Below are 25,967 nucleotides of genomic sequence, written 5' to 3'. Positions count from 1 at the left end.
ATCAAATATGATACCTTGCAATCTCTTTTACACAATGCAACTAATAAATCGATGGTTCATAGAGAAAAAAAAAAAACATGATAATTTCATACCATGGTTTGAGGTATCGGGCAATACGTACTAGTTTTGCAAGTGATTGAATCCGATATAGTGTTGATACTGTATCAATGACACGATATGGAGTATGGACAAGGGGTAAAATGATTAAAAAATCCATTTTTAAAGGAGAACCAGAGGCAAATTTGTCTGATACGGCTGATCTGTGTCAATACCAATCCGATACCACATTGGTTTCTAAGTTGATCAATACCGGTAGTGTGCACTAAAACCATGTTTCATGTAATTTAACAAAGACAAATGATTGTAGGGTTTAGTTTAACGTTTTTCTGTTTTCAATTTAAAATCCACCTGGATGAAATTTCACTTTCTAAAATCAAAATCAAACCAAATTTTTAAGTTTTTCTTTTCTTTTTTGGTAAAAAAAAAAAACTCTTTGACACTAAAATCAGTTTTATAAGGGACCTTTGTGCATCCGACGTTGCACTAAGCAGTGCACCTTCAAAGTTCATCCTCTCAGTTTCATGGCGATCGTCGAATGTAAAAGTGAGATGCATTAGGCATTGCACTGCACTTGAGAAGATAAAAATTTGTTTAAGAAGGTATATTTTTTCAAAATCAATAACTAATACAAGGTAAACATGAGATATGGAATATAAGGTCCGTATCACAGGGCTTTAGTGCATCTTATCAATGCAATCATCCGTCTCGCCGATACTGATACCAATATTGATATCGATATAGATCGATCGTATCAAGATGGATTGGGCTATCGAGTTAGATTGGATCGTCCCCCCCCCTCTCAACCATGGTTTGAGGTATTGGATCGGATCAGTCGATTTTGGCCGGATCGGAATCGTTCGAGACCGATCCCAATGCCGATCCGATCCAGCTATATAGACAAGGGCAAAAATGTAAAAAACAATTACTTTTTTTTTTTATAAGAAAACAGGAACACAAGTGTCATATTTGCCTGAGTTTGGGCGATCCCGATCCGTATCGGCTGATCTGATCCTGATCCAATCCGATCCAGCCGATACCGAGATCATGAACCATGCTCTCAACATACCGATACAATTTTTTTTAAAGCATCTTACCATGAATTTTTATCGCATGCGGTTTCCTGATCGATGCGGTTCCCTAGTGCCTCTCACAAGAGGAGGGTGGACCCCACCCGGGCAAAGTGTTCGGTCAGGTGCCCTGGGTGAGTCCCACCCCCTCTTGTGAGAGACACTAGGAAACCGTAGACGATAACGAGTCATCTTACCATCCCCTTTTTGGTACCACTGATGCAGCATTGAACAGGTATCGGAATTGGTCATCACCGATCCAAACCCGGATACGACATTGAACAGGTATCGAAATTGGTCATCCCGATCCGAGCCAAATACCTAAAGACCGAGTAACTCCATGGAGTCTGACAGATCACGTAAAGTAGGGGAAGAATCTGAAAATGTCAGAAACGTAAGGGATCCAGTTGTAATTTAATGCTTAATTTCAAATTTCTTATGCGTTACTGTGTGCTCTTAATTTTTAACGGGTATAGATTGTCTTAGGGAGTTAGATGCTGACGTGGCAGAGAGATCTGACAGTGGACATTAAATGTGTAATGTTTTAGCATAATTCCTTTGTTGGGACTTGGGATGTAATGGGCCCACCTTTTCCTCATCATGGGCTTATTAGCCATCACATATATTATATTAACCAAAAAATATATATTTAAAAGGGGTGAAAAATAAGCGCCAAGTTCCCTGGGACCAAACATGTTGGGCTTTTCCCCTAAATCCTGATTAATCTGCATAAATTCTTTCCTTTATTTTCATTTTATTTTTGATATATCATATTCATTGAAGACTCTCAGGCGTTCTTTGGAAGGCAAACATATTGCGATTGACTTAAACTAGATTTTAATTAACCCAGTTACTCATTTTTTTTTCTTTTTCCAATTTTACCCTTGTAAATAGTTATTTTATTTTTAAATATAAAAAAACTAAAATGACTTACGTGACCACGTCACCGTCACCGTGCCTCCTCCTTCTTCTTCTTCCTCCTGCAACCCCACTAGCCCCCACTCCCTGCTGCAACCCAATCCCACCCATGACCCAACCCCACCCGCCCCTACCCCCGCTGCAACCTAACCCCACCGCTTCGCTTCACCCTCCCCTTCTCCCCCTCCCTCTGTTCATTTTCTAACCCCCACCCCCTAATTCCCGCAACCCCAACCTTGTTGCCCCTCACTTCTTGCAACCTGCAACCTCTCTAAACTTAATTGCATAACTATATTTCCCATGATCGGTGAAAGATGGGGAGCGTTGAGGCCTCTCATTGCCAACTATGGTGATGGGTTAGGTTACAACGGGGGTAGGGGCGGATGGGGTTGGGTTGGGTTGCAGCAGGCAGTGGGGTTGATGAGGTTGCAGGAAGAAGAAAGACGAGGCACGGTGACATGGGTCCTTTTAGTTTTTTTATATTTTTAAAAAAAAATAACAAGGGTAAAATTGGAAAAAAAATGAGTAATTAGGTTAATGAAAATTCTATTTAAGTATCACAAACACAATATGTGAAACATCGGGTACCAAAGCTACAACTTGCCCATATGGTAGATACCCTAAGGCCTAAGTGCCTATGCATGCAGATTGTATGTGTGGAAAAAAGATGGGTCAAAGAAGCACCCTTATTACATTCATTTTAAGGATGAAAGACCTCTTGTTTATGCTGCTCTTTATGATTCTTGGAAGAACTCTGAAGGTGAATATGCATTTTTCTAAATTTCAGTCCTAATTTCAATTGGGGGGAGGGGGGGGGGGGGGCGCGGCTGCTTTCATCGTTGTATCTATTATTTTTTCTTTCTGTTCTGCTAATGAAGACTAATCCCAAACTAGGGAATTCCAGTGGAGATTAACTCAATAGGATCACAGGAAATAAGGAAAGAACCAGAAACTGAAGAGTATTGGTAGTTACGATTAAACAGTTCAGAGTAGTCTCCAATCTTCGTCAAAGGTTCTGTCCTGATGACAGACCAGACCTGCAAAGTTGTGTCAATGTATGAAGGCTGAATTGTGAGATCTAGAACAATCCTTTTGCAAGTAGGAAACTTGAAATAGAAACCAAAAGAACTAAAATTTCGATTGGGGTATTTAGAGAATCGAAACTCAGAGGTTGTAAAAAATCAGTTCTTTCCAAATTATATGAGAAAGATGAAAAAGAAGGAAAGGTTTTTAGCTGCAGAAGATGTGACTAAGTGAGTGAGGAGGGGTTTTATTTGCAGAAAAATAGGGAATGGTTTTTAGTTGCAGAAGATGTGATGAAGAGAGAGATTACTTGAGGAGTAGCAATGGCGACCGGAGATGCAAGGTAGACGGCGATCAGAGATGAAGGTGGGGGGTCAAGGAGATAGCAGCAGTGAGGAGGTTTCGTGAGAGATTTGGGAAATAGGGTAACCGGAAGGGTGGGAGGATTGAGGGTAGTTTGGTCCTTTTGATTTTTAATGTATTAAGGTATAGAGGGTATTTTAATAATTTTAGGGGTGAGTTAACTTGGTGGAATCGGCCATAGTTAAGGGGGTGTGTCTATATTTTTATCTTTTTGTTTCTAACAGAGATAAATCTTATCATTTCACATAAATATGCATTAAATAATTTTCAATTTTTAGAAAACATTCTTTTAAATCTTGCACGAAATAACTTTTAGGGGGAAGTTTTCATACACGGCCGTGTAAGCGTGCACGGTCATGTCCCCTCACACAAAGACTTGAAAAAGTCATAAAACCCCCACCCATTAATTAATGCCTTGAAATTCCCACCCTCTCACATACGCGGCTGTGTAGCCGTGTATGAAACTTTCCCCTAACTTTTAAGAACAAGAAAATGGTCTATTAAAGGAAAGGTACAACTTATAGTTCACCACTTTGGTGACAATATGTCACACCCTGAAACCACCCCCTGGAAGGATTCTGATGGCTGACCCGAATACCCGAAGTATTTAGACACCTCCAGGATCCATATGCAATAAATACACATCACAAGCACCACACAATATCGAGATAACAAATGCTACATTGATCAGAGTGTAGGGAAAGTAAATATTTACAAGTCCTATATATATATATATTATTTACATTAAAGTTTCAACGGCTCGATATTCCTAAGATCACGACCATCGAGCCAACACACAACTATTCTAAAATATAAACAGTGGAAACTCATCCACAAAAAAGGATGGTATTTAGCAAAATAGAACATAAAGATAGCACCACATCATCAGTCCTTGTTCTCCAAGGACACCCTAATCGTCTGCATGATTGGGGTCACAACCCTCTGGGTCTGCACCAGCACGTGCACAGTGGCCATCGACCTCTGCCTCAAAGTAATCGTTCCTGCTTCCATCACATCCACAGGGGTGAGCTCTACCGAGCCCCGTGAATGAAAAATAAACCATGCATGCAGATGCAACACAAACATGATCCTATATGCATGAGGTTCAGTTTTATTATTTAATCCACCTAACAAAACTAAGTCCAGGTAAATAGGTACTACTACAATCCCAATACATGTATCCCTGGTACGGGCTTCTAACCCCATCCGCGATACATCCATTGAGTTGTCGAAAAAACCAATCGACTCCGGCATCCCTTCCCAAGGTCAGCCCGACCAGCCTTCAATGTTACCAGTGTGCTACCACCAGCCCTATTGACTGATAGGACAATCGACACCACCTGTCCTAATGACCCGATGAGTCTACTGGCCAAGCAATGCCCCTTCAGGACATTAGCCTCATACATTTGTGGTATCCAACACTTTAACCCCTGTTGCCAAGGGTTCGTAGTACGGGTGATGTTGATCCCTTGCCAAATGCCATTTTATATGAACATAGTATGAAGTGTACGGTGCTCCCGCATCCCATACTAAAGCACACCATTCGTTTCATTTCCAAGCAGACGACGGCATCTATGCTAACAATGACATGCAAGCATGCCAACAATAATATCGTACCTCAACAATTTTAATTTAAATCTTATAACAATAATAAGAAATAAGAATGAGAAATAACGTAATCAATTACCATATTATAGCACAACAATTGTATTACACCTACATGTATGGCATATTCCCACTCACCTTGTTATGCAGTTTATGCTTGTGTTTGTGAAGCTGGACTGGTTTTCATGTTGGTTGTCGTTAGGTTCGATGACCAAATGATTATTTCCTATAATTATTAAGTCATACACAAGTATTAGGATATGCTTGGGTGTTGGTGGGATCCTAGGGTAGCCTTAGGATTAAGTTAGATTAGATTTAGAATCACATTTAGGCTTAGCGGTAGTTACAAGAATTTAAAGGAAAAATGGGGAATTTTGTATGAAAATTTCGGATCACACAGGGGTAAAATTGAGCAATGGTTTATTGTAACAAAAGAAGCCCTATGAATCTAGTTTCTAACAAAATTAGAATCAGAGCAAATGAAGTTTGGATGGTGACGTTATACCATTTTATTAAACAGGGATCAATCTCCCAGAATAGAAGACAGAACATGCTATCTAACTCGAAGTGGTATTTTAGCCCATTTATGTGGAGGCACAGTGCTTAGTCCAACTGGGGTAAAATGCCCCAAAAACCTGAATCGGACTCTTGGGTGGATTATGGTCTGAGTCCACCTCTGGGTCCACTTGAAAACAGTATAGGTGTGGACTCTTGTTATGGATTTTGGCCTAAGTCCACCTGGAAACAAAATAGGTGCGGGCACTTATTATGGATTCTAGTCTGAGTCCACCTCCGAGTCCACCTGGAAACAGAATAGGTGCGAGTACTTATTATGGATTCTGGGTCTGAGTCTACCTGGAAACAGAATAGGTGCGAGTACTTATTATGGATTCTGGTCTGAGTCCACCTGGAAACAGAATAGGTGCGGGCTTTTATTATGGATTCTGGTCTGAGTCCACCTCTGCTGAATCCGAATTTCTAAGATTTGAGCCTCCCAAGTTGATTTCACTTAGGTTTTAAGCCATAAGGGCTTAGGGAAAAAGGTCACTAAGCCATTTAGGGTTATAATACCCTACTCTTATCAAAGGATTTGTTGGGTTCAATGAATTACCATGAAAACTCCTAGATTTAAGTGAGAGGTTAAATGGAAGGTCAAGAGTGGTCATAGAGATGATTTAGCTTTAATTTCCATAGATTTCTAAAGGAACTATCAAGGATTAATATTGGATGAGAGAATAGGTTTGACAAATCAGTCATGGAGCTTTACATAAAAATGGAAGAGAGAGTGAGGTTCTTACCTACAAAATCGAAATTAAGCTCCCAAGTTCTTGTTGTTGTTGTTCTTCTTCTTTCTTTTTCTTTTCTTATTTATTTATTTATTTATTTTTTTTAGTAGTATAGAATGATTCAATCGTTTGAGTCTTTTGTCTAGATAGGAGAATTGACCCAAATCTCATTAAGGACACCTCCACATTGCATGTGCAAGGTGGCTTTGTCCACCAACCCATTATTTCTTCCTTAACCACCTCATACTTCACCAATAAGCCACCTCATGCTTCCTAGCCACCTCCTATTTCTCTATTTGTCCAACAAACCACCTCATGTTTCCTAGCCACCTCTTACTTCTCTATTTAATTAAGTAATACAACATAACCCATGTACCATATATAATCATATATATATATATACATAAACACCACATTATTATATTGTATAAAATTTATATTAAAATAATATTATATACATCTTAAATTATAGTAACATTATTATAATATAATCTATTTAAATAACATATAATAATGTATTACGCAAAATTTCTTGAAATTTCGTATCCGACCTGCATCGGATACAAGGCTGGATCCAAGCCTGGATGTGAATCCGTGCGTGAATCTGATGTACTCTATTGTTCAGCCCACACTGGACTCAAGGCCGGACCCAAGACTTTGTTTGCATCATTTCTTGCCTTCGATGCCTTATTTATGGCTTTTTGTTTATGAAATCCTAGGGTTCTTTTTTGGGGATCTCCCCACTTTCGTTAACACATTCTCGTAAAAAATATATATATATTTAAGTTTAAAATATCAAACATGGTTTATGCTTGTTAGTTAGTGGAATTTACCACGATCCGCACATCTGTCGATGGGTCTTGCAACTACACAGGGGAGGTATCCGTCATTTTACTGGTAAGTGATGCATTGCCGAAAATGTTCTTTCTTCATCATCTACCCATTCAAACGCCCAACCAAAATTTCATAATGTACTCGATGCTATGACTTTAGGTTCCGGATCTATAATCGGATTCGGATTAGGGTTCGGGTAAAAAATATGCCAAGCCATAACTCAATAAGTTACACCCTATATCAAAAGATCAAAAAAACCATAAAGGAGAAAGTTTTCATACCACACAGCCGTTTATGTGAGACGCTGGGAATTTCAAGGCATTAATTAATGGGTGGGGGTTTATGACTTTTCCAACTCTTTGTGAGAGGGGACACGATCGTGCGTGCTTACGCAGCCGTGTATGAAAACTTCCCCCTTAAAATTAGAATTCTTTTTAATCAACCTTTTAAGTCTTTAACTACAACAAGATTTTGGATAAAATCATAAAACCCGACCCGTCTTATGAGCGGAGAACCGTGATTCAAAATTTTAAATCATAAACTCAAAAAGTGAGAGAGGGAATAATAAAACGTTGTTCAAAGTGTTTGTTCCATGGAAAAGGACCCAGTACCCATACATAGCCGTTGCACTTTCCGGTGTCCAACGGCCAAAATTCTTACTTCACCTCTCTCTCTCTCTCTTTTTTTCTCCATATATGTTTGAAGTCCAGATTTCATCTTCTGTCATTCAAAGAATTGAAACCCAAATGGCTTCCTCATCTTCCTCCAAGCTCAGAAGCTCTTCTCCCTTCCCAAACATTCTACTCTCATGCCTCAATTTCATTCTTTTCATCCTTGCATCAGCATCTCTTGCTCCTGTCATACTTCTCAAGAACCCTCCAACTTCACTTGGCTGGGCACTACTACTGATCTCTTTCCTCTCCCTTCTCTCTTCCCTTGTGAGCTTCTGCTCTCAGCTCACCCACATGTGCTTCATAACCCAGATCTCACTAATCCTTGCGGCATCCATCGGCCAATTGCTAGGCATCATAGCCCTGTTTACTCGAGAGAATTCGAGTCTCCAATTGATTAAATCGACTAGAGATCCAAAGGAAGCTCGAGTTCTGGTTAGAGTGGAGTGTGGGACTCTGATGGCCATGTTTATAATGCAGTTGGGGGTATTGATGATGACTTGTGCTGTTCACAGTTCTTGGGTGAAAGACTTTGAAGGGTTGGAAGCAGAGAGGGAGGCTATAGCAAGGAAGAGGAGTAGAAGGTTGGCTCGAGTACAGGAGGAATCCATGGCTAATGCAGCTAAGATTGCTGAGGTTAGAGCTAAGGAGTTGGATGAGAAGATGAAGAGCAAGTATGGACAGTGGGTGAAAACTGATTTTGAAGGTGTTTGATGAAAATCAAGATATCAGATATGGTAATGGTCTGTTTATGTTTTGAGTTGGGAGTTGGGACAACTTCGTGTTGTATTCTAGGAGTCACTTCTGGGTTATGGTAGTTTGATATATATGTGTGATGTCTGTTTTTTTGTTTTTTAATGTTCAAAGATCAAGGATAGTTCATAATAGTAAGTAAAAATGGAGGGATTTTATGTTATATTAGTCAAGGTTTCAAATTTTGGGATCGGATCGGCCGAATTGAATTCGAATCGGCCAATGATCTGATTTGGCTGAGATTGATCCCAATTCCAACCGATCGATCCCCTTCCAAAAACTAAACTATATTTGGGTTGAGTTTATCGATTCCTCAATAATCCTGATCAATTCCGATCTGATCCAAATTAGAATAGAGCAAGACTGAGTCGGATCTCGATTCCTAGTTTTTAAAACCTCGCTTCAAGTTCAAGGTAGCTGGAATCGATTTGGGTCGGCCAAGGGTAGTATCGATACCAGACCGGCCTCTGACGATTACGATTTGGCTTGAATTGGCCCAACCTTAGAAATCGATCAATTTATTGAATTGGGAATCGAGGCAGAATTGAAAATCAAATTCAGTTTATTGCAATCCAATTAGACAAGATTCGGCTATCCGATTCTGATTCTGATTTCGAAAATCAGTGGCCAAGGGACGAGTTATACGTGGGTTGGGGCACATCACCACTTATTTGTCGTCACATCAAGTTTAGTAAATAGGTAAGACAAATATTGAGGATTTTTATCCTCTCAAGTTTCTAATCTACTTAACACCAATAAATAAAAATAAAACGAGTGTGTTCTATGTCAGCACTCCCATGAGTCTATCTCTCTTCTCCCATGTGAACAGACACATCTGCCTCCTTGTTTTAAGGAGGAGAGAGATAGACCCATGGGAGTGTTGACGTAGGCCACACTTCCGTACAGAAAACTGCTTTTCATTAAAAAAAAAAAAAAAATCCTAATCTACCGGTTCCCGAGTATACCCCCTAAATGATTGACACGTGGATCAATTAGATCCCACGGTCAAAAATTGAAACCGCTTTAATACTTCTCATCTTAGGAAAATTATCCTCTCCAATTCCCTATAGTTCGACAGTGCTAATGTGGATGTCTGACACGTGGTAGCTCCGACATCCAACGGTTCAAGCTCATTGAATATGTTGAGCTCAAATCGTTGGATGTCCGAGCTGCCACATATCGGACATCCACACTAACACTGCCGCACTGCCGAGCTATAGGGAATTGGAGAGGATAATAATCCCTCATCTTAACTCCAGTATTCCTCTGCCCATCGTCCCTAACCTGGGTACCCCTACCCCTGATAACACCAACTCACTCTACGTCTCCTCCACCAAACTGAACTTTGGAGCTCTCTACCTCCCTAAATCCTCGTCTCCTCCATCAAACTAAACTTCAATTTCTCCTACTTTTGAACTTTAAGCTCCCTTCCTCCCTAAACGTTGAACCCTAACTAATAGATGTCGTCTTCTTCACTGAGATCGTGGCTCTGTTCATCGTTGGTCTGGGAACCCTAACTAAGAGATGCCTTCTTGCTTGAGATCATGATTTATTTCGCTGTCTAAACCCTAATAATCAATTTCTCTTGACAAAATATTCTCTACCCTAAAAGGAGTACCCGAATGAAGTTTCAACTTGATCAGAGACTAGTTTAGGGTTAGTTCTAATAATTCCTAAATTGTAGATTTCCAATAGCTTATTCCCAACAATTTTCAAATTTTTGTTGAATGTCGCACATATCCAAGTCTATAATCAATATGAACACAGTATATGGAGTAAATCTCATTAGTTGCAAACACTCTTAAGTTGTGAGAAAAGTTCACCCCTACTACGGATTTTCATCCTCTCAAGTCCACACTTGAGAATCCAACCGTAAAAACATGGACAGTGATGTCTTTTTATTCTCTCAAGTGTTGGATGGACGGTTGGATTACTTGAGAGGATAAATTTCCCCCCTCCTACTACTTACTATCCTAAAAAAGCAAAAAAAAAATAAGTATTAGAATCGACCCGGACCCAAAAAATAGAAAATTGTCCATACCCATAGAAATCGAATCGGGCGGGGTTACCCGTTTAACTTTGTCGCTTTCCCCAGCCACAAGATCCAAAGTTGGATCGCTGCTTCCATTTTCCCAATCTTAAACGTTATCATCTTTCAACCAATTCCAGAATTCCTCTGTTTCTCACACCCATCCCTCTCTGCTATTCTGTTACTCTGTAGAAACCCAAAAGGACTAAAGAAGGCAGTCTTACTATACGAATATATGATGTCCCCCGACTCTCTTTCAGACGAGTTGGCCACTCCAAGACCCATTTGTGCGGTTCATTTTGTCTCCAACTGTTTTTTCTTTCCGGCATTCTTCCGAACACCTTTTTCTCCTCCACCATCTTCCCGACCTTGGAATTCGAAGCACAACCACTTGTCTGAAGTTCCTGATCTTATCCGGGTCCTACGCACGTCCCTTGTCTTAACAGCTGATCGATGTTTCAGAACATTTTCTTCTGCTGCTGCTGGTAATCCTGTATTTCAGAAACTCCTCTCCTTATCTGCCGATTTCCGCCACTTCTCCCAGGTAAACTCCCCCCTTTCTCTCTTCATCTGATTGTAAGTGTCTAATTCACGTTTTAGTATAGTAACAGTTTCATTTTGATACCTCAATTTGTCAACTTTCTGCCCAGTTCCCAGTATTACCCTAGTTAGAAAACAAATGCTTCACTATTGATTTTCTAGGAAAACAATGTTCTGCAGTCCTATTATTGAAGAATTAAGAATTGGGCATGATTGATGAGCAATATCAACGAGGAAGACCAAACGGGAAGCTCAGTTTGAGGAATTCCCTTCTGGATTGGAAAAAAATTCCTAATAAGGAATCATTTTCCAAAGAGGAAGTGGTCTATTCGTTCATGAACCATGAGTTATTTTATGTAGTAAATGATAACAGCAAATAGAAGGTTTGAGAGACTAGTAAAATAGAAGACTAATCAAAATAGTTAAAACACTCACGGATAGGACCAGAGTGAAACTCCACTTGATGTACAGTCATTACATCACTTCAACATATACTAAAGGATGTCAAAGTGATGGTCGGGCTGAGTCATACCACTCTGTCACTATTCTTAAGATTGTATTCCCCCCCTTCGGTGAAAATGGTTCTTGTGAATCAATCCCCAAGATGAAACAGCCCGGTACTATTCTTAAGATTGTATTCACCCCTTTACGGTGAAAAGGGTTCTTGTGAATCAATCCCCAAGATGAAACAGCCCCAAGAAGGCGGCACCAGTTTTGTTGCACTCAATATCTAGGCCTTGTCAGACCATGTAGAGCTGTGTTCAACAACACAAGTAAAAGTTCCAATAAAAATGAAAACAACAAATTGAACAAGGAGTGAACAATAGAGCATAAGAGAGCAAGAGAGTGATTCAAATGATGTCTGTCCAACACATCCCAAGGGAGGTAACTCTCTCCATAAAATTTTATAACTTGGCTGAAGCTGGTTGACCTCCTAGGCAAGCCAGTTGATTGGGAACCTCAAATGTTCATATAATGGACATATCCTCTGCCAAACATTGCTTTTGGGAAACATTGACCGGTGTGCATGCTGGTCGACCGGGAGACTGAAAACTATGCATGTGAAGAAAAGACATGCATGCACCTTGTGGGGATCGGAAAACAAAACTAGAGGTGTTTTGAATCTTAAATTCACTTTAAACTTCTTTAAACTATAACATTTTATTACTGGTCTTGTGTTGGACAGCCATAGTCATTAGTCCCAATACCGCTTAGAAAATGGCTATTTACCACTGCCATCCGACTGCTACCACTATTACCTCCACAATTGTATCGCTGGCCATTTACACTGTTGGGCACGTCATTCTGTTTTTTTTATTTTCCGCCTTGAAATTTAAAAAAAAATTTATTGAAAGGAAATAACAGAGGAAAAGATTGCCTGCATTTGTGTTCATAGGAAAAACATAAGTAATGTTTTAACAGTATGAACTTATTAGACATCTCATGTGTGTTAGACATCAAAGCACATACCCATGTCCTTGTTTGGGTAACAGATTATCAGAAATAAAAGGGCTGGAAAAAGATCAGTATGCATTGCTGTCATGATATCACGGCAAATAAACAAGAAGGAAATTAAAAGCTTTCAGAATCTACAAATAGTTATGGCAATCTCCAGATTAAAACCATGATCACATAATCATTGTTTGTAGATAATTTAACATATGTAATAGCTTTGGGTTTGGTTTCGTTATCCATCAAGGAAGACTTTTCCATTTTAGTTTAGATTTTGCTTCTACAAAATTGAGGTTCAATGTTTTTGCTCATGACATGCATTGTTGTTTTTTGTGAGTTTTAATGGATAGAAGAATTTTTATGGTCTTTTGTGGATCTGTAAGAGTATGCTTGAACCTATCATCAGAAGTTGTGCCTTTGTTCGGAGTGGGATGTGTGCTCCGTACCATCATATCATCTGCAACTCAGAGTGTCTATGTTTTGATCCTACTTTATGGTCTTCTAGTTAATCTTTCTGTTTTAGACACAGGTTTTCTTGCACCAGGTCTTAACTGTTCAGAGTTACAATACCTGAAGAGGAATAATATACTTATATTCTTCTTTAAATTCTACTTTCAGGTTAATTGTAGAAACTACAGGAATTCACACTCCCTGTCCATGCACAAGTTTGCTGCCATTTTACCTGGTGATTCAGTTGCAGAGATTGTAGCAACTAATGGTATCCTGAACTTCTTGAACATCTATAATTCACTGCTAGTTGTCAGGCTTGTTTTGACCTGGTTTCCCAACTCTCCTCCAGCCATTGTTAGCCCACTTAGGTATGATTCTTCAGTCTTTGCGACTTTTCTCTATTTTTATTGTACTCAAGAAGTTCTGAACATTTTAAACAAACTGCAGGGTCTAGATTATTTACTGAAAAACTGAAATGCTCAGTTAGAGAACACTACTGTTTTAGTTTCCCAATATTTGAATAACATTACAATCTGAGTTGCAACAAATTTTCAAACATAATTTCTTGCAATTCTCAACAGACAGATACAAAACCTTCAGTCTCCAACTACTCTGCAGGCTTATCAATCCAGACCATATAAGCTGATGTTAGAGGCCTACAAGCCGTATCTGAAGCAAGGGCTCTTCCTTGCATAGATGTATTTGTGCTGGCTATAGATTTGATAGATTTGACTAATGGTTTCTCATGAATAAAAAATTGTATTTCTGTTCCAATTGCTTGGGGAATTTGCTTAGATAAATGGATTTGGTAGGCTATGTCAAGTGAGCAAGATGGAAAGACGAGTCCCTGAAAAATACATTCCATTTCTGCACTGAAAATGTTTCTTGTATGATTCTAATTGATCTCTCTCTTTCTCATCCCCACCCTTTGGGTGGGTTTCCTGGTTCAGCACTTTGTGTGATCCTTACTTGAACATCTTCCGGGGGATTATCCCACCTCTTGGAGGGACGTTGGATCTGTCTCCAATACTAGCATTTCTGGTCCTGAATGCCTTTACCAGCGCTGCAGCAGCTCTTCCTGCTGAATTACCCATTAGACAAGAATCTCAAGAAGGTGTTTCTTCCTCAAACCCAAGGTTTTCCAATTTTGCTACAACACAGAAGAAGTGGATGAAAAGGTGCGCAGCAACACCTCGATGAGCTCTGTGGACCTCAACTTGGCTGTTTGAGTTTTCAAAGTTGGAGATTTCTTTATTAATCATCTTGTTTATGAATCCCACCTCTTCTGGAGATTAAAAAAAGGTACAGATTCCTTGTGTATTCTTTTAAATCTTCAAATTAATGACCATCTCCCAGGCACTAAACTGATTTCAATTGGGTTGCAATATAAATGTTTTTCTTTTGCCTCTATCCCCCTGTTACATCTTGGTCATGACTATGTAATAACCCAAAATCTCAAGTTGTGCAACGTTTCTATGACCTACTTCAACGTTGCAGTCCTATTATTGAGTTAGTTCTTCTTTGATTTTGTAACAAGAAGAATTCTACTGTCCATGAATTTTGATGATGATTGATTATGTTGTCAAGCTAATACAAACCTATTAGATATGGAGACCTACAGCTTTTGGAGGAATTCTTCACATCTTTCTCCCAACCAGGGGAAGGATTCAAAAACATTTTACTTACTATTTGAAAATTATGTAAAATTCCAAACTAACTTCCACTTGTGGATACTAACTGTTTTCGAGCTTGCATTTTGAGGGTTATGTTGCCATTTTCATCTCTAACCTGTAGCCAATTTGGATGTTTGATGGGATCTAATCTGACACTGAAAAACAGTACTTGAACCCTTTGATCTGGAGTACATTATTTGCGCTGGTTTATCTATTCATGCTTGTATTCTATGAATTCCAATATTCCATTTCAAATCTAGCAACAGGTAGAAAGTAGGAGGGGGTAACAATGACCTCTCACGAGCAATCTCTTGTACCCAAGGTTTTAAAAATTGGGATTGGATCACCGGATTGGCTGATTCGGATCAGAAGTGACTGAGGCTGATCCGGCTCAGCCGATCCTTGTATGGAAACTAGGTTTAGGGCAGTTTTACACCGATTTTGGCTTATCCGGTTTTCGATTCTGCAGATCAGTCACCCCTAACCCTAGAAGTCCATTACAGATCAGGAATCGGGGTTGGCCTTGGTCTTTTAAACCCTGTTATTTAGTTATATTTTTATAATCGAAACTTAAACGGATCAGATACTATTCTGTCTGAAATTGAAATATTCGTATTCACATTTAGTTAGCTTTTGAACGGATTCATATGGTGTCTTGAAACCTATTTTGCAAATACGAATTTCTTTAAAAGGATATGATCACAAATCGAATACAAATTTTGTCTATTCATTTACGTCCTTAGATGAGTCCCACAAAATTTGTTACACCAAAAAAGTGGGAAACATTGTGATAGAAGCCTCTTCCTCACTTTTTCCTCATCTTTTTAAATGCAACCATACAATGATACAATATCTAGATAGAAACCTACTCCTCTCTTAAGGAAAGAATTATCTTCCCAAGGACAATTTGGAGGGTATTGTGAAAGAAACCTCTTCCTGACTTTTTCCTTGTCTTTAAAGTCAACAAACAATATCTAGAAAGAAATTTCTTCCTCTCTTTTCTCATCTTTTGAAGTGGAACCAAACAACATCAAGAGAAAAATCTCTTTCAATTTTTTTCCTAAATTTTTGGAATATGTGTTTTGGTCAAATTCCTAAGAAAGAAAATATCTTCCCAAAGACAATTTGGAGAAGGTATTTGACTCACTAGAAAAGCTATAAAATATGGTCTTTTTCACAAACATTGTCAAAGTTTATCTGTCATTGGCTTCTAAGTTTTTCTTTTTTAAATGAAAATAGCAAAATATATTACTTAAAAGGAGAAATGTACAGGCAGGTTAGAGTGCGCTATATTACAATAATTCTAGATTGCACTTAAGAGTTAGTTTTTCATCCTACTATAAACAGATTCATCCCTACACCAATTAACTTTAACTTTAGTGAAGTTATCAGTTTCATCAGTTTGTTGAAAAAAAAACCTTTAATTATGTTCCAAGGTAAATTTTCCTTAGAAGATGGGAGCAGAAGAGGATAAATATCCATGTGAATGCACAAAAATACTTTAGGTCTGATGTTAGCCTTCTCAGCATGTTTCCGCCCCTGCAAAAGTCCAAATAATTCAACCTCCTTTTCGTCGTGAGTTGATAGGCACCCTGTAGATGTTAAAACACTCTTTCCAGCTATCAAAATGCAAAAAGCCCAACCGGTTAATTCTAGTTGAGGTTCATATATGCTTGCGTACATTAAATTAGGGAGTTGTAAATTTGGGTTAGCAATAGGATACATTATAGAGTCTTAGTGTGTGACTTGTGTAGATGCAATAGACAGGGATGCATTAGAAGGGGGATGAATGTTCACATCAGATAGCCACTTTAGTACATCCCAAAGAACCAACCTAGGATCGACCTTGGCCAATCCTTTAAGAACCTTGTTCCTTACATTCCAAATAAAATAACAGTTAATAATAAAAACAGAAAAAAGCAAATTGAAGATTGTTTATCAAGAACTTTAGACTTGAGGATGGAGGCGCACAGATGTGCCAGAGAAGGGTTAGAAAGGAGTTCAATTCTCAGTCCGAGAGAGCTAGATGCTCAGAGATGCTTTGTCTAATCACATAATAGAAAAATGTGCCAAATGGATTCATCACTAGAACCACATAAAACAAATGTTGGCTCGATGGACATCCATTTCGAGAGAGTAGTTTTGGCTTCTAAGTTAGCTTATACTACTTACTAGTCACAACATAGGGTGTTCATTTCTATTAAAAAAAAAAAAAAAAAAACGTCCCAATGCACGAGGCTTCCGCTATTGCCGGGTTTGGGAGGGGCAAATGTACGCTTCCTTACCTCCTGTCGAAGTGGCTCATATCTATATCTATCTATATTTCTTTTTGATGTTTATAGTTTTTTCTCATAAAAAAGATGCCCTTTTCACGTTTATTGCCCTGCCAAATCCAACCAAACAACATTGAGATTCATATTGGTATTGGTAGGGGCTGATACTGATTCCTGGCTGAAATTGTAGCGATGGGTCAGAGCGGACCAAGGGTAAAATGATAACAAAAATCGATTTTAAATAAAATCAAGGGCAAATCCATCCGATACAAGCCAATCCATATCGATATTGGCTGAGACCGATACCGTATCTGATTACTAAATCCTGCTTCTGGAAAAAAAGAAATAGGTTAATCTTATGGCAAAAGTAATCTGTTCTCGTAGATGAAGAGAATCCAACCATTTAGGTGTCATTATTCTATGTACCTATTATTATATAAAATCCAAAATACCCTTGATACTATTTCAAGAGTCCCATCCAATCACCAGAATCAATGAATTAATGTGATTCACTCTTCATTGTAGGTCAAGGAAAACTCAATCTTATTGGTATTGTCACTACATTTCTGGTAACAAATGAATTGCAACCATGCCCACTTGTTCTGCCATGTGACTACCCAGATGGGGTTGAAATTTATGTGGATAAGTGGACCCAAAGGGGTCTTCCTTTTACAGGCTAAGTTTCAGTCCAATCAAACGACGTGACAAAAAATCATTAAAGAATTTAGAAGTACAAAGAGAGTGCACGAGACTACGAAGGGGTGCATGGACATACATTGGAGGAGGGTAAATGATTGAAATTTCAAGGGTAGTGAGCACCGCTACGGTTATTTGTTTTTAAACGCAACACAAAACGCAACGTCTTAATCTAAACCGTTTATTTTTTTACTTTTTAATCGTATCCATCGAATAAAAAAAACCCATAAACCTGCTCACCGTGAGAGCAGGTTTCTTCTTTTTTCTATGGCTGTTGAGGTATTTGGTTTGGGTTTCAGCTAATCGTGAGGTTTCTTTCTGCAGGTTTATGGGTTTCTTCTTTTTTGCTCTCACGGTGAGCAGATTTATGGGTTTCTTCCTCTCTCTCTTCCCCCTGCAAATCTATGGCTGTTGTGGATTTGGTTTGGAGAAGAAACCTGCTCTCACGATTTTTACCATTAAAATCGTCTCTTTTTTTTTTGGGTAAACAGCCACTGGAGAAAAACCCATAATCGTATCTCAATTGCTGTTGTGTATTTGGTTTGGGTTTCAGCAGAGTTTTCATTTTGTCCATTTCGTATAGGTATAAAAAACGAAACTCCAACAATGGAAAAGAAGAAGATGATTTAAGCTGATGATGAAGATGACCCAAATCCGATGAGATGGCTTAAAACCAAAACTTCTTTCCTTTCAAGACTTCAGAGATCAAAAGACCCTGTAAAAATTAATCGAATTGAAGACCCTTGAATCTCTGGGATCTTGGAACCGAACAGAAATGCAAAAAATTCCATCTTCCCTTTCATAAAAAAAAAAAACTTCATCTTCCCACCCACAATACACAGGGAGGGCGGAGGTGGGAGGAGACAATACACAGTGGCTTCAGCTTCTTCAGTTTTCTTAAAAAATAAAAAAAAGAATTTCAAGGGAGATAATCCAGAAAAAAAAAAGGGTTTTGAGAAAAAAAAATCAAAACAGAGAGATGGGGAGTGCTTCGGTTCGTTATATCTTTTTTTTGTGTAAATCGATTCTCTCTAGGTTTGCCTAGAATAGGTTTAGAAAGGAAGAGAGATTTACAGGGGAGATGGGGTTGGGGTTGCGGGAGTGATTTTTTTTTTTTTTGTTGAAATGATTCTATCTGAGTTTGCAGACAATAGGTTTGCAGGGGAAGAGAGAGAGGCGGAGAGAGCTGAGGAAGAAGACAGTGAGACAACCGGTAGAAGGTTGAAAATTCAACGATTCAGATCAATTGATTAAATCTCAATGGTTGAGATTTAACCGTTGCGTTTAGTAGTGCGCTTAAGAAATTATACAGGTGGCGTTACAACTTTTTTCCCATTAAAATTTCCCATTTGATTAATCCAAATAATTCCCGAGTAATTCACTGTCAATTCACCATATCATTCTTGCATATGAGAGAACGAGTGATCATGGTTGCAATTTATTTGTCACCATGCATGGTGACAATATGTCTTTCTCCCTCCCCTTTTAAAAAAAGGCAAAAGGATGGGCATGTTGCCTGTACACGCCCTCTTACAAAACCTGAAACTCTTTTTCCTCTCTCTTCTCAACAATCATATGGATCAATTGTATAATCAATCGACACCAGAGTCTTAGTGCATGATATTGCAACTAATATCAATCATCATTGATTTCGATATCAATTCATATCGAGTCGATACTGGATCAAATAGATATCTTTTTCACCAAAAATCTAGGGATCAAAATAAATCACCAAAATCGTATTGATCGGGTATCGATATTGAGCACAGTTGATATCAATACAGATCAGACAATAAGCTTGATTCGATACTAATTTCTAAATCCTTTACTGACACCCACTGAAATGTACACTTCTTTTCTTCATTGGTTTGACGTATAAAATGCCAATATATCATACCCTTAAATATATTCTTATAGTCTAATCAAACTCACACTAGTGTAAAGGCCACGCGTCCAGGCAGCAATCCCTTTAAAAAACAGGAAAAAAAAATAAACAGAAATTGGATTGGGTGTTGATCGCCTTGCTGTGACCTGTCTTACAAGGCTTGGGGGAGGGGGAATGGAAGAAAAAGGGTCCAATCATTAAAGAAAAGATTTGATTCCATATGTCCATCCATGTAAATTGAAATCCACATATATCTTTCTGACAAGTGACAATGATATCCCTCTGCCTAAAGACCATTCCCTTTCCCTCACCAGTCGCTTCTGGTTTTTCTTCCAAAATCTGTGTGCTTCTTTGTTTTCAATTCCTCCATTCGTTTTCTTGGACTTCACAAACAATCCAAAAGCTCGTTGGTCCGTCCAGGTACTTCCTGAGGTATCCAAAAAGCCCGTTCGTTATTCAACCGTTAAGTTGCAGAAAGCTTGGTTGTAATGGCTTCAACCATATAGCCTTTACCTACCCACCTTAACAACCCCTCCCCCAACCCCTTCTGGGTACTGGGATTTTAAGCCCTTAATCCATTCTCTCTCTCTCTCTCTCTCACAGACACACACACACACACACACACTGTCATACAGGGGAGCTTGAAGAAGTGTTTCGGACATTGGAGGAAGCAAGCTCCAATGTCGACGGGGATTGTTTTTCGCAGTCTTGATTTCTTGGCATTTCCAAGCCATGGTTCTGGAAGTCACTCCCAGCCTCGCGGTGTTTATGTCTCTCCATCAATGTGAGTATCTTCTATCTCTCCTTTCTCCAGTTTCAGCAATCTTTTTTGCTCATGTACATTTTTATTTCCTGACCTCTTTGCCTGCAATATTTCTTCCTTCTTCCCTAGAAACTTAAAGTTTTTATGGGATTCAAATTAAAATGTTAAATTCCTGCCCTGCTTTCTCGACCTCTGCTCCTTTGGGTTCAGAGAAATTAAAAAAACAGGAACAAGAACATAATGGACTGAAATAGTTCCAGTTGGTTCCAAACAAATCCTCTGTTTTTATTGTTTTTTCTTTTTTGGGGGAGCTCAAGCATTGTTCTGAAATTCTTAGTAATTAGCTGCATTTATAGGACTATTTCTAATCTCTAATCCAATCAATCCACATTGAACTTTCGAGATTGGCCCAAGTTTTCTGAGTCCACTTTGATATTGATCCACAGGAAAATCAACCCAACATCTCCACGGACAAGGAAGGAGGCACAGTCTGTGGAGGTTCCAACAACATCTAGTCCTCATGTTGAGCCTTCAAAGCCATCAAATCTTCGGTTTGATCGGCTGCAACATTTGGATCAAGAGTTTAATCATGGGAAGGTAATGGATTTTGGACGATTCGTGACCCGGGCAGCAGTACTTGATGAAGAGTATTGTGTGGGTAGTTTAACTAAATTGCAAATTAACCTTGAAATTGAGGCCATTTTCATCTATATTTCTTGCTAAATTTGTGGTGGTGCTGGTGGTTGGCCTTTGATTTTGTGGTAGACATCGGCATGGTTGAGAGCAGAATGTCACTGGGAGGATCAACCATATGGACGGTTTGTATTAATTATCACACCATGAATTCTATGGCATGTCCTCTCTTCCCTGTTATCAGATAAACAGTAAATGAGATGGAGACCACCACTGGGTTAGGAAAGTAGGAACTGCTGTCTTCCTATTAAAACTCTTGGTGGAAACATTAGAACATGCTTTAGAAATTGGATTACTGTAACCATCACTTCAATCAATCAATGAGAACATGCTAATTTGGAAATATTTTTACTAATGCAGCTATGTCAATAACTACAAAAGAAAATTTGCAGAGCAGGTAAGTCCTAGATATCAAACATAGTTCAAGAATTTCTACTGCAAAAAAACAGAGATACCTGGCATTCTCTTCTCACATTTTCTAATTTTTCCCTGGTTTGTTTCAGGAATTTAATGCATTAAAAAGGCGATGCAATGGACAGTATGTAGAAAAATGCACCTGCATCGTCGCGGTAGGCTGTTTTATGAAGATATTTGCTTTTCTGTTATCCATTTTTTTCTCCTTCTAGTGACAGAGATGAGGGAACAGAAGGACAGCTATTCATCCGCTCTTCTTCAAAATCATCAGGTAAAGAAGGCAGACAAGAATGAACAATGTACGATACTGAAGAGTGTGGTTGGAACTCTGGATTTAAGCATCCAACACATGTTACAAGGAGAGGAGTATCCTGGGGTAGAAATACAATGTGCTTTGATTAGGAATTTCAATCCAATATTGGTGAGGAGTAATAATTCTTGCTGATTGATATATGGTGTAATTCCTCGTATAGGAACTCATGAAGGCTCCAATCTTTCACTGCTTCAACCGAACGAGACCACGGATGTATGGCTATTTAGCAAACTTATGTGTGGCCAAAAGCGCACGTCGCCGGGGCATTGCAAGCAAAATGTTGCAGTTTGCTATTGAATCTGCCAAATCAGATAGTAAGATTAAGAAATGTAGCAAGCCCTCCTTTTTTAAATGCAGGTTTCCATGGAAGCAGCCAGATTTCAGGGTTTATGAAATGGTCTGGATGAGTGGAAACATGGGCTTTTTCAAACTACCACCACTGAATCCTGTCTCCTTGGTGCAGGTGTGGAGCAGGTGTTTGTGCATGTTCACAAGGATAACATACCAGCAAAGGAGCTGTACCAAAAAATGGGTTTCCAGGTGATATGTTCTTGATTACGCTATTTGCATTAGTGTTCTGGAATCTTAGGTTGTGTTTGGTATGAATTCTCGAAATAAATTCTAGGTCTAGAAAGCATTCTGAAGCGAGAAAATAGAGAAGAATCGGGTTTCAGAAATGCATTCTATACCCAGAATCTATTCCAAGAATGAATACCGACTACTGCCTTAGATTAACAGAAAAATATTTACCGACATGAGCTAATACAGCTTCAGTACTTCTTGTTCAGAGAGTGGAAACAGCAACCCCTCGTTCCTTAGAAGAGCAGAATTACTTGCTATGTTTAAAGATAAAGCATTTGTAAATTGATGAGAGCAGATCTTCTTCCTCTTTTGGTATAAAACAGACCAATCCATGGATTTCTTGTAAAATTATTCAAAAGCCAATTCTTGAATTTTTCTGACCACTGCAATATGGTCCCAAAATTATAATATAGAAGCTAATTTACTTTCTTCTGGACTTACAGAAGTGGTGGCAACCATTAATGATAGATTCTTTTACAGGAGAGAGGATAAAAATCTTTGTTCAGCCTTTGCTCATAGGTTCAGTCAGGAATGAATACAGTTTAGCCTATTGGAATTTGGAATCAGGAGATATGAGTTTGGTATATACTAGTACAAATGGAATGGGACTGGTGCATCAAGCTCTGATACCAGATTAGCTTGAAAAACAAGATAAAGCTAATGGATCATGATTAGGGGTGTAAATGAATAGCCGAAATTCGTTTCCGTATCCGTTTAGCACTATCCGAATCCGTCCGAAAGCTAAACGGATACGGATAGCTTATAGCTAGCCGAAAAGCTATATTTACATGTAAACGGATAAAATATTCGATCCGTATCCGTTTAGCACTATCCGAATCTGTTCGAAAGCTAATCGGATGCGGATGCGGATATAGCACTATCCAAGCCAAATCCAATCTGTTTACATCCCTAATCATGATCAATCCAATTAAGGATCAGTTAAGTGTTAAATACATGGATCCTCTTTTGAGATGGATTTGTGATCCAAATGTTATATCCTCAATCTGGCATGAAATAAAAAAATATTGATCTTTCCCTTTAGGATGGCCTGATTGAATCCTCAACTGCTCCAATATACCTCTTGATGCAAAATATTCTTAAGATGTTACATCATCTTACAACCCTTTTTACTGGATGGAGTCTTTAACTCTTAGTTCTCACTGTCTCCCAAATCAAATCTATGTTAAAATTCAGCTTGTTCTGGAGCACTCTACCCATACTGTGTTCTTTCTTTATAACTAAAATACTATTCAGGATAGTGTTCCAGTTCTGTTTGACACTGCATCTATTGAGAAGTGTATCAATCAATGGACTGAAATCTGTCCAAACTGAACATGCTATTGTAACAGATCAAACTGAAAAGTCTTCTGGGTTTTACAACATATAAGTCAAAAACGGTCAGCGATTCAAGAATCGGAATCAGAATCGGATTGGCCAAATCGACTGCTTTGGATCGGCTGATCCACATTCCAATTCTAGGGTTAGGGCATACTTTGATTGATTCTGGCCACTTCCTGACCGATCTAGCCCGATCTAGATCCGGATTCCACTCATTTAGACCTTGATTACAGTATTGTAATTGAAATTGAGAAATTTTCCAAAAACACCCTTTATGTATGTGGCAAGTGATGTTGTAGTTGTTCCTGAAATTGAGAATTTACCAAAAACACCCTTTCGGTATGTGGCTAGTGGTGTTGTACTTGTTCCTTGACAAAAAACGACAGAACAAACCCGAACCAAACCAATTCCATATCAGGCCAGCTTCAGTTTGGGGTATTATGAAACCGGATCGAAACCAATACAAACCAGGAAAAAAAAACATGGTTTTTCCATAATTGTTGTTTATATATACATGGTAAACTGAAATCGAATCAGAATGAATCCGATATCAAACTGATAAAAACCCAATAGAAGAGAATCGAAATAAACCGAAACCAAACCAAACTGAAGCCGAGCTTCCTTTACCGGGCTGGCTTTGGTTTGGCCCAGACCAGCCCGACCGAAATCGGACGGAACTGACCGTTTGACAACCCTATGGTTTGGTAATGTTTCAGCAAATTTGGACTTCAAATGGAAAAGAAAAAAGGGGGGAAAAAAAACCCCACCACTTGAGTGCTAGAGAATCCTTTTTCCCATTGCATATAAAGAGATGTAAAATGCAATATCTAGTATTTCTTGTGTTGACTAATTCGAAATCAAGCTTCTGATTGAAATAAATAAATAAATAAATACCCACTTAGAAGAGCATCAGATTCTAATTGATTATACAGCAATTTCTTCCACAACCATAATGTAAGGAAATGGAATCAGCTTTTTTCCACAGCCTCCATATTGATGTGAAACCATATCCAACCATCCTATTATCCCAAGCTTCATCAATAAGCTCAAACAGAACCTTTCATAGTTGCTTACCTTATTGAGAGGCCTTTAGAGCATCTAGAAAGGTTTTCTCTTCTCCTTACCAACTAGCCATTGTAGCTGATTAGCATGGACTAGAGTGACAGGTTCCTAAAAAGCTCTTCCTTAATTCCCTCAAGGAGTCTCAAAACAATAGCTTGTCTGGATCTGCAATTCTGTATGGGTAGCACCAGAAGGGCTTCTTATTACTATGAGAGAGTAGTGGCTATTGTTTTGGCCCTTATTGCTGTTCTATCACCTCTGTATATCGATCGGAAACAAGCGGTCGAACTGGAAGAAGATGAAGATGGCAGTGGCAGCACCATCAGCTTTGTTTCCTGGGCATGGTTACCTCTGTTGCTAGTAATCCTGATTGTTGCCATCAACATGTCTTGTTACTTAGACAGAAGATTTAAGAGGTTTGACCCTTATTGGATACACAGAGTTGGAGGTTCTCCATGTGGGATCCTAGCCCTTCTCTTGTTGCTTGCTTTAGTTTTGAAGTGCAAAGCTTCTTCGATCAATAACTGAACTTAAGAGCCCTGAAAGGTGAAAGGAAGAAGGTGAAGGACACAAACTGCTTCCAGGGGTGAAGGTGGGGGGGGGGGGGTGTAAGGTTTTGTATATTTTTGTGATTTCATCTTCATGGTTCTGTACTGCTTTTTCTCTGTGTAAGTGGTCAAGTTTCGGTTCGGTTCGGTTCAGGATACAATGTGTGCAATCTGAAATCAAATCCAAACCAAATAATTTTCATAACCTCAAAACTGAAACCCAATTGAATTGGTTTGGTTTTATTCGGATGTTATTCATTCGGTTAGCATATGGTCTTGGTCATTCGATTCAAATTCTATTTAAGTGGAAATAACCTGTTGAAACAAATAAAGTTGGTAAAAAAATCACAAATCTCATGAAGATACAGTCTCACTATGTCAAATATGCTACCTTTCATCCCTTTTTAGACAACTCAACAAAAAAACCCATAGTAGGTAATTTCATACAACTCGATGAAGACACTAGTATGGTTTAGGTTCGGTTCGATTCAATTTAGTTTGGGTAACACTTTGTTCGTTCAGTTCAAATACAATCTTCAGTCTAAAATTGAAAACGAACCGTTTGAAATTTCACTTTTCAAAGTAAAAAATGAATTGGTTTTTTCGACTTAATTTGGTTTTAAATGATTGGTTCGGTTTTATTTTTGGTTCTGGTTCTAAGTTTAATACCCTTAGT

At 38.7% G+C, this 25,967-nt stretch overlaps 4 protein-coding genes across 5 annotated transcripts; all 4 read left to right on the top strand.

Moving 5' to 3' along the window:
- The first annotated feature begins 7,853 nt into the window (after window positions 1–7,853).
- LOC122667325 lies at window positions 7,854–8,584 on the top strand. The gene has a single exon (XM_043863583.1). The coding sequence runs from the start codon at window positions 7,903–7,905 to the stop codon at window positions 8,539–8,541; it is 639 nt and encodes a 212-aa protein (XP_043719518.1). The 5' UTR covers window positions 7,854–7,902; the 3' UTR covers window positions 8,542–8,584.
- A 2,231-nt stretch (window positions 8,585–10,815) lies between these two features.
- Window positions 10,816–22,072, top strand: LOC122667323 (ylmG homolog protein 2, chloroplastic). Of its 2 annotated transcripts, XM_043863582.1 has the most exons (4): window positions 10,816–11,153; window positions 13,220–13,419; window positions 14,002–14,256; window positions 22,035–22,072. In XM_043863582.1, the coding sequence occupies exons 1-3, from the start codon at window positions 10,845–10,847 to the stop codon at window positions 14,249–14,251; spliced, it is 759 nt and encodes a 252-aa protein (XP_043719517.1). In that variant the 5' UTR covers window positions 10,816–10,844; the 3' UTR covers window positions 14,252–14,256; window positions 22,035–22,072. The 2 variants fall into 2 exon arrangements, with proteins under 2 accessions (XP_043719517.1, XP_043719516.1); XM_043863581.1 differs by lacking the exon at window positions 22,035–22,072 and having other exon boundaries at window positions 14,002–14,389.
- LOC122667322 lies at window positions 20,200–22,777 on the top strand. The gene is made up of 9 exons (XM_043863580.1): window positions 20,200–20,362; window positions 20,788–20,995; window positions 21,107–21,159; window positions 21,395–21,431; window positions 21,538–21,603; window positions 21,720–21,824; window positions 21,922–22,075; window positions 22,225–22,301; window positions 22,550–22,777. The coding sequence occupies exons 1-9, from the start codon at window positions 20,259–20,261 to the stop codon at window positions 22,622–22,624; spliced, it is 879 nt and encodes a 292-aa protein (XP_043719515.1). The 5' UTR covers window positions 20,200–20,258; the 3' UTR covers window positions 22,625–22,777.
- A 1,723-nt stretch (window positions 22,778–24,500) lies between these two features.
- LOC122667326 lies at window positions 24,501–25,339 on the top strand. Its single transcript, XM_043863584.1, has one exon. It carries the CDS (start codon window positions 24,921–24,923, stop codon window positions 25,269–25,271), a length of 351 nt encoding a protein of 116 aa, XP_043719519.1. The 5' UTR covers window positions 24,501–24,920; the 3' UTR covers window positions 25,272–25,339.
- The last annotated feature ends 628 nt before the right edge of the window (window positions 25,340–25,967 follow it).

The sequence above is a fragment of the Telopea speciosissima genome, chromosome 7 (assembly GCF_018873765.1).
Source record: "Telopea speciosissima isolate NSW1024214 ecotype Mountain lineage chromosome 7, Tspe_v1, whole genome shotgun sequence".
Lineage (NCBI taxonomy): Eukaryota > Viridiplantae > Streptophyta > Magnoliopsida > Proteales > Proteaceae > Telopea > Telopea speciosissima.
This window is presented reverse-complemented; position numbering and strand designations above follow the sequence as displayed.

Bases quoted from the DNA above. Each gene is read 5' to 3' on its own strand.
- LOC122667323 (XM_043863582.1), top strand. From the start codon at position 10,845: ATGATGTCCCCCGACTCTCTTTCAGACGAGTTGGCCACTCCAAGACCC. The intron at 11,154-13,219 runs GTAAACTCCCCC...TTCTACTTTCAG, and splicing joins ATTTCCGCCACTTCTCCCAG to GTTAATTGTAGAAACTACAG. The intron at 13,420-14,001 runs GTATGATTCTTC...TTCCTGGTTCAG, and splicing joins GCCATTGTTAGCCCACTTAG to CACTTTGTGTGATCCTTACT.
- LOC122667325 (XM_043863583.1), top strand. From the start codon at position 7,903: ATGGCTTCCTCATCTTCCTCCAAGCTCAGAAGCTCTTCTCCCTTCCCA.
- LOC122667322 (XM_043863580.1), top strand. From the start codon at position 20,259: ATGTCGACGGGGATTGTTTTTCGCAGTCTTGATTTCTTGGCATTTCCA. The intron at 20,996-21,106 runs GTGGGTAGTTTA...ATTTTGTGGTAG, and splicing joins TACTTGATGAAGAGTATTGT to ACATCGGCATGGTTGAGAGC. The intron at 21,432-21,537 runs GTAAGTCCTAGA...GGTTTGTTTCAG, and splicing joins AAAGAAAATTTGCAGAGCAG to GAATTTAATGCATTAAAAAG.
- LOC122667326 (XM_043863584.1), top strand. From the start codon at position 24,921: ATGGGTAGCACCAGAAGGGCTTCTTATTACTATGAGAGAGTAGTGGCT.